This window comes from Labeo rohita, unplaced genomic scaffold (assembly GCF_022985175.1).
Source record: "Labeo rohita strain BAU-BD-2019 unplaced genomic scaffold, IGBB_LRoh.1.0 scaffold_2158, whole genome shotgun sequence".
Lineage (NCBI taxonomy): Eukaryota > Metazoa > Chordata > Actinopteri > Cypriniformes > Cyprinidae > Labeo > Labeo rohita.
This window is the reverse complement of record NW_026128394.1, coordinates 1-8,439: the sequence shown is the minus strand read 5'-3', so window position 1 is coordinate 8,439 and position 8,439 is coordinate 1. Positions and strand designations below refer to the sequence as shown.

The window sequence follows — 8,439 nt, the reverse complement described above, 5'->3', positions numbered from 1 at the left end:
AACCACTGCATGATGCACGATCAGTCAAATATTGCCTCAACAGTTGCAACTGCATCATTATATTGCCTCTGAGAAAAAGGTTCAGCTGGGATCGGTGTATCAGAATGTGCGTGAAAGACCTCCACTCTTAGACTGACTACGAATAATTATTCAGAAAACAATGAAATCATAGGGAGTTGTCTGTGCTTTCCACCTGAAAGTCCCCTCTAAAGATGCCAGAAGAGGGGGAATATGGCTGAAAGAGAACACTATGGAAAAAGGGGGAAGAAAGAGTTTGACATGAGTGCTGGTCTCACCCTCAGAGGCCTCGGGGAATTTCGCACTCACAGGGGATTGAGGAGGATTATTGATATTGGGCTGATAGCTGGAAATCTTTGGGGGGAAGTTTGAGGCCGAGGGAGTTGGTGCCCAGTGGGTCGATCATGTTCTTGTAGCGTTCCCCACGGTGTTTCATCAGGAATGGACCCCAGTCGGGCTGAGGAGAGCACACCAACTTCAGACGCTGCAGAGAATGAGAAGAGACATCAAAATTGCATGCTGGGTTCTTGGTTTGCATCCTATAAATTGATTAAAGATTGTTCGGTTGATCTTTTTCAAAAATAGAATTTCATAGAATTACTGAAAAAGTATCACTTTGATTCATTAATTTGTTGTTAACATTGTTCATGTGCATAAAACATGTTGTTTTTCCACTGTTAAAAATACAACAGTGCATTCATAACTATCAAATATATGATGTAAATTAACTACATGGCCAATAAATATTATAAAATATATCATAAAAGTAGCGGTCCCCTGGAGTTGTGTCACTGGTGTTACCGTTTAACAAAAATTGTTTATTTTGAAATAAAAATCACACTGGTGACATCACTTGACTTCCTTCTTCCTATTTCCTAAAGATATATGAAAAAGGCCCATGTTAAGCCCAAGTCTCTTTTCACTTATCAGAAATTTTCTTATTTATCTCATGATTTCCCCTTCAGGAACTCGAGCTGCGTCCAGAGAACGCTTTGGGAACGCCCTTGGCGGACGACGCTCTGAAAGAATGTGTAACCGAACCAATGAGAAAGCGGGACGTCACAGGCGGGTGACGTCATCAACCAGGAAGCATAAAAGCACGTGCGAAGCCGGCCGGCGTCAGCTTCTGTCTTTCAGCGGAGCGCTCTGTGTTTGTGTCTGATATCCTCTGTTTTTGTGCAAGTTAGCACGCCTTTTATTTCGAGGATATGTCTAAAAAAACCGGAAAGAAAAGTTCTAAGAGTGGTGATAAGAGCGGGCCACGTTTCACGCTGTGTGTTCCCCCTTGTAAGAGATATATTACGAGCGGGGATACACACAGCATGTGCGTGGTCTGCTTGGGAGCGGAGCATGCTTTGTCAGCCCTCGAGAGGACTGACTGCCCGCATTGTGAAGCACTTCCTTTGCGGGTGCTCCGCTCCCGGAAGGCTCTCTTTGAGGAGGGAGCCTTCACCAGCGTTCCCCAGGGTGTTGGTCCCGCTTCCGTTGAGGCGGAGCGGGTACTGCATTCCTGGGGTTCGCAGTTGGACCTGCTGGAGGGAATGGAGACGGGTGACCCCCTATCTCCTTCCTTACCCGGCAGGTCCGATGCCTGTTCTGAGGGTTCGGAAGCCCGCACTGCGGCTACTTCCTCCCAAGGAGCGGGCTCTTCTCTCCTTCTGTCTTCATCTGAGGATGTTGACTTGGAGAGTGCGATTGAGGAGCCACTCCCTCAATCGCTGCAGTACGAGGAGCTTTTGGAGGTGGTTACTCGTGCGGTCGACAAGCTAAAAATCGACTGGCCCGCCGAGGTAAAAGCTACTCCGCAGAGAAGCAAGTTAGATGAGCGTTTTCTGCGGAGTAAGCCTCCACCTCCAATGAGGAGCCTTCCGTTCTTCCCCGATCTCCACTCAGAGATCTCGAGATCGTGGGAAAGACCATTTTCGGCTCGCTTATTCGTCCCCGCCTCAGATTACTATGGAAATGTGGTGGGGCTCGATGAGCGAGCCTATAAGGCGATGCCCCGTGTAGAGCAGACACTTGCGAGTTATCTGTCTCCTAGCGGGGCATCGTCATTGAAGGCTCCCACCTTACCCTCTAAGCCGCTACGAACAACTTCAGCGCTTGTGGGTAAGGGGTACTCGGCAGCAGGTCAAGCTGGAGCATGTCTTCATACAATGTCAGTGCTCCAAGCATATCAGGCTGACCTGCTGAAAGGGCTGGCTGAGGGTGAGAAAGTTGATCTGGAGGAACTTCAAAGGACCGCAGATTTAGCTCTCCGTGCCACCAAGGAGACCGCCCGGGCAGTAGGGCGGTCTATGGCAGCCATGGTGGCCGCGGAGAGGCATCTGTGGTTGACCCTGTCCGATATGAAGGAGAAGGACAGGGTCTTCCTTCTGGACGCCCCGCTTCAGCCTTCTGGCCTGTTTGGCGACGCAGTAGATTCTGTCGTCAGCAGGTACCAGGAGGCTCGCAAGCAGGCGGCGGCGTTCCAGAGGTTCCTCCCTCGCCGCTCTCTAGCCCCGACGGCTGCTGGGCGTGAGCAGCCGTCTCCGAGTACCAGCTCCTCGTACCGCCAAGTCCAGAAGTTGAGTGTCGCGACTCGCGCTCCCCCCGTCCAGGGACCGAGACCCGCGGCACTCTAGGCCGGGGTCCTCCAAGGCGAGGCCCGACCTGAGGGTCGTGCTTCAGTCTAGGAGGGCCCAGGCCCCTAAGCGGTCCTGACGCCAGACCAGGGCCGCCGAGGGCAGCCCCTACCGGGGAGGAACGAGTTACACCGCATTACACGGTGGCCGTTTCTCCTCGGTGCCCTCGGGAGGTCGATTTGCTGTTCCTGCCAAGGCTACAGGACACAACGGCCTCCGACGAGCTTCTGCCCCGGATATTTCCGCCCGGGAACGTAGCGGAACCAGGGTGCTCGTCACCCCCTCGGGGGGTCTCTAGAACAGTTAGCTCGGCAGTCTCCTGCCGGTCCGCCGTTACAGGTCTCCGAGCTAGTAGTTCAGCTAAATCCAGAGGCCAGCCTCGAGCGGCTGGTTCCCTTAGTAGACTATTTAGCAGCGTGGAAGCTACTGCCAAATGTGTCTGCATGGGTCCTGCGCACTGTAGAGAAAGGTTATGCTATTCAGTTCGGCGCCCCGCCGCCGCCTTTCGACGGGGTTTTTCCCACTCTGGTGGGCCCCAGGCAGGCTCTGGTCATGGAGCAAGAAGTAGAGACCCTTCTGAGGAAGGAGGCCATCGAGGTGGTCCCTCCTCACGTAAGAGAGTCCGGGTTCTACAGTCGGTACTTCATTGTTCCAAAGAAGGATGGAGGGCTGCGGCCGATCATCGATCTCCGTCGCCTCAATCATTCAGTCATGAAACTGAAATTCAAGATGCTTACAGTCAAGCAAGTAGTGTCACAAATCAGGTCCGAGGACTGGTTTGTGACGATAGACCTGAAAGACGCGTACTTTCACGTTTCCATCCTTCCCCAACACAGGAAGTTCCTGAGGTTTGCTTTCAGGGGCGAAGCTTACCAGTATCGGGTTCTTCCCTTCGGCTTAGCACTCTCACCCCGCACGTTTACGAAATGTGTAGATGCCGCCCTGGTCCCTCTTCGGCTTCAGGGCATTCGCATTTTAAACTACATCGACGACTGGCTGATCCTAGCAGCGTCCGAGAGTTTAGCGGCTCGACATCGAGATGTCGTTCTCGCCCACATGAAAACGTTGGGGTTAAGACTAAACGTCAAGAAAAGTGTACTTTCTCCATTACAGAGGACCACTTATCTGGGCGTGGTGTGGGACTCGACCACGATGCAGGCACGTTTGTCCCCTGCTCGTATTGTGTCGATCCTCACCGCAGTCAAGAGAGTCAAGCAGGGCCTGTCACTCACTGTCAAACAGTTTCAACAACTGTTGGGTCTGATGGCAGCAGCGTCCAACGTGATACCTTTTGGCCTGCTGTACATGAGACCCCTACAGTGGTGGCTCAAGTCAAAAGGGTTCTCCCCGAGGGGAAACCCGCTCCGTATGATCAAGGTCACGCGCAGAGGGCTACGTGCCTTAGACATGTGGAAGAAGCCGTGGTTCCTAAATCAGGGCCCGACTTTGGGAGTTCCTTGCCGCCGTGTAACGCTAGCGACAGATGCATCCCTCACTGGGTGGGGGGCGGTCATGAGTGGTCGCCCCGCCCAAGGTCTGTGGACGGGTCGTCATCTCGGTTGGCACATCAATTGCCTAGAGATGCTGGCCGTATTTCGAGCGCTGAAATATTTTCTTCCAGACCTCAGAAATCGCCATGTGCTGGTTCGCACCGACAGCACAGCGGTGGTTTATTACATCAACCACCAAGGAGGTCTGCGGTCGCGCCCCTTATACAAGCTGGCGCACCAGATCCTTGTGTGGTCCCAGGACAAACTCCTCTCCCTTCGAGCAGTGCATATTCCTGGGCATTTGAATGTGGGAGCAGACATCCTGTCGAGACAGGGGCCGAGGCCCGGGGAATGGATGCTTCACCCAGAAGTAGTGAATCAGATATGGGAGATCTTTGGGCGAGCCCAATTAGATCTCTTTGCCACGAGGGAGAATGCACAATGTCCCCTCTGGTTCTCTCTAGTTCATCCAGCTCCCCTGGGGCTGGATGCTATGGTACAGACGTGGCCGAGGCTTCGTCTGTACGCCTTTCCCCGATTACTCTGCTCCCAGGAGTTCTGGAGAGAGTACGCCGGGACGGGGTCAGCCTACTGTTAGTAGCCCCGTACTGGCCGGGCCGAGTATGGTTCTCGGACCTGATATCTCTCCTCGACGGCTCTCCATGGGAGATTCCCGTCAGGAGGGATCTCCTCTCTCAGGCGGGGGCGCCATCCTGCACCCCCGTCCGGAGTTGTGGAAGCTGTGGGTGTGGCCCCTGAGGGGGCACAACTCATAGATTCCGGTCTCTCAACTGAGGTTGTGGAGACCATCCTCCAGTCCAGAGCTCCCTCTACGAGGAAACTATATGCCCTTAAGTGGAAGCTTTTCACTTCATGGTGTGAAGAGCGCCAGCAAGACCCAGCTAACTGCCCGGTTGGTACAGTACTGGAGTTTTTGCAGGCTCGTTTCTCCACAGGGTTAGCCCACTCCACCCTGAAGGTTTACGTGGCGGCAATCTCGGCCTACCACGCCCTTCTCGATGGTGTTTCTGTGGGTAAGAACCCCCTGGTTATACGTTTCCTCCGTGGTGTACTGAGGCTGAGGCCTCCGACACGACCCCGCGTCCCTTCCTGGGATCTGACTGTGGTGCTTGAGGCTCTTTGCAAACCTCCGTTTGAGCCTTTGGAAGAAATCCCGATTCGGTTTCTTACCATTAAGACGGTGCTTCTACTAGCCCTTACTTCCCTCAAGCGGGTTGGGGACCTGCAGGCCCTTTCTGTGGCCCCTTCTCATTTAGAGTTTTCTCCAGGCAATATTAAAGCCTTTCTTTACCCTAGACCAGGGTATGTTCCTAAGGTCCCCACCCACCCACCACAGCCGGTTGTGCTCCAGGCCTTTTGTCCTCCTCCCTTTCGGGAGCCTGACCAGCAGAAGCTTAATTGTATGTGCCCGGTACGTGCCCTAGATGCATATGTCCACAGAGCTGCCCTGTGGCGAAAATCAGAACAGTTGTTCGTCTGCTATGGCCCCCCTAAGAAGGGGTCGCCTGCCTCTAAAGAGACTTTAAGTAGATGGATTGTAGATGCTATATCTACGGCTTACGAGTCCTCTGACCTCCCCTCACCTTTGGGGGTCAAGGCTCATTCTACGCGCGCTTTGGGCGCCTCTAAGGCCTTCTCTGCAGGTGTCCCAATACAGGACATCTGTAATGCTGCGGGATGGTCCACGCCCCTCACCTTTGTAAGGTTCTACAGCCTTGATGTCCGAGCCACTCCTGGCTCTTCTGTCCTCCTGCCCTAGCTCTTTCACTGGCAGGGTTTTGGAAGTCTGGTGGCGTGGGCATCTCGTTCCCAAAGCGTTCTCTGGACGCAGCTCGAGTTCCTGAAGGGGAACGTCCCGGTTACGTATGTAACCTTGGTTCCCCGAGGGAACGAGACGCTGCGTCTCGGTCCATCCTTCCGGCATCCCTGCTGAGCGCTCGCTTCATTCACGAAGCTGACGCCGGCCGGCTTCGCACGTGCTTTTATGCTTCCTGGTTGATGACGTCACCCGCCTGTGACGTCCCGCTTTCTCATTGGTTCGGTTACACATTCTTTCAGAGCGTCGTCCGCCAAGGGCGTTCCCAAAGCGTTCTCTGGACGCAGCGTCTCGTTCCCTCGGGAACCAAGGTTACATACGTAACCGGGACGTTTTTTTTCTGTCACATTAAATAAAATATTACCTAATTTCTTGCGTTTTCATTATGTATTCATAAAGTCAAAAGGTAATATAATAATGTAGTCTAAGTTTAAATGTTAGAAACATAAATACATTTTAAGACATACTGCCATACCATATACTAAAATAACACTGGTTCATGCCAAAGGAATTACCACAATGAACTAATGATGGCATAACGTAATTAAAATGGTGAAAAACTTGGAAACAAAGAGCAAATGACCTGAAATAAACAATTTTTCCTACACTTCTAATAAACTACCCATCTATTTATTAAACAGCAATACTGAGCAGTTTTAAATAACACTCAAATAGAAAATAACCCAAACATCTCTCCCTTACCTCAATAAACGATCCAGGTGCAAGGTGCATCTTAATAACAAACATAATGGGAATCCATATGACAGAACAGATGACCATAAGCCAGCCGAGAACCATAGACCAGGTTGGATAAGTGTAATCCTCATATGTCATCACCTTCCACTGGTACAAACTGAGTGCCAAAATAAACTAGAGAGAGAGAGAGACAGAGAGTTAGTGGCAGTACTAACCAACAGTAATAGTACTGATGAATGTGTGCATGCAGTGGCACTGGATGTGTGTCAAAGGAGTCAGGAATGGTCTATAAGGTATAAGGTGGACATACTGTGAGAATGGTTGGTGTGACAAAGGCCCAGCAGATTCTCCAAAACTTGTTTGGCTGGAACCCAATCATCATCTCAATGTCCTCACAGAACCGCTGTAGACCTGCACCACAAATACAGGGAGAAAGAAAGAAAGAAAGAAGTCAGTGAGCATATTAGCACTTCTAGTTCCATCAAGGGACTGTAGTGTATTTTGTTTTGTTTTTTTACTTAACATAGAAGAATCATAAGCTTTTCGGTCACAAAACTTTATTTCTGCAATAATCCAATAGCCACTGGAAAAATCCTTTTGGATTTTTGTTGAAGGAGCCAAGGTGATGCTAACTAAAATAAAGCATCACTGCAGCTATATTTAGTTGTTCACTTAAATTAATCAATAAAATATTTATTACTATTTACCAACCATATACTGTATAAATTAATGTTGCTAAACTAATTAAAATCTATACCAATAACTTTAAAAAAGGCCTATAAGGCTTAGCCTGCCTTTTGAACTTTTGAGCTTGAACCAATTCATTGCTGCCTGCTTGTTTGTGTGTTTAATTTGTAATTTTATTTTTCATTACCTAAAAATCTGATTCCTGCTGTGCACTAAAATAAATTACTGGAGCCATAAGTTTAAAACAACTGATCATAATTTTGTAAACTCACCATAAACGTATGAGACTCCAACCAGTTCGAATATGGCTATGATGACCAGAGAGTAAGAGGCTGCATAGGTGTCCACCAGCTGAAGCATGTACATTCCACTCTGTGCATGAAAACACACGCACATGCACATTTAAAATAAAAATAAATGAGATCTAATCTAAAAATCACCCAGTGGATCACTTTAATTTAAAAAGCAAACAAACTAACATTTATTCCAGACCTTTCCAATTATCTGCTTTAGGATTTCCATTCCAGTCTATTTACTTTTCTATTTACTTGTTTTTTATTATTTACCAGAGAGCTGCTTTAATTAAAGTGTGCTATAAAGGTAAACTTTTTGCAGTTGGGAATAAGAGTAAATTTCCTACCTCAGTGATCATGGGGAAGCCCAGCACAAAAAGGACAGACAGCAAACCAAAGTGAACAGAGGCTTGTGTTTGCGCAGGTACTTGGGGAACTCATCGGAAACAGATGTCACTATAGTTTCTATTGTGGCAAACTGGAGAGGAACAAAAGTGTGAACAAAAAGTAATTTATTGTATTTCATTCTGTGCTCACATTACACATTACAAAAACTGTAAATCATAGAAATTATGATTTTCATTACCATGGTATCCAGACCAAGTGTAAGCAGCATGAGGAAGAAGATGATAGCCCAGAATGGTGACAAGGGCAACCTAGTCAAAGCCTCTGGGTAGACCACAAATGCAATCCCAGGACCTACACAAAAAGAGCATATTTACAGACCAGACTGATCAAATGCCTATTAGGTTGAATGTCATTGAAAACAATGACAATGTGATGAGTTTTGTGTT

The 8,439-nt window shown here is 49.2% G+C and overlaps 1 protein-coding gene across 1 annotated transcript; it reads right to left on the bottom strand.

Annotated features, from left to right (window-relative positions):
- Positions 1-258: 258 nt before the first annotated feature.
- Positions 259-8,344, bottom strand: LOC127159428 (sodium- and chloride-dependent glycine transporter 2-like; the record flags this gene model as incomplete). Its single annotated transcript, XM_051102252.1, is given in 7 exon segments — positions 259-502; positions 6,672-6,839; positions 6,976-7,076; positions 7,625-7,724; positions 7,993-8,021; positions 8,024-8,123; positions 8,232-8,344. Coding segments are annotated over 7 exon segments (770 nt in total), but the record flags the coding sequence as incomplete, so codon positions are not given.
- Between the last annotated feature and the right edge of the window lie 95 nt (positions 8,345-8,439).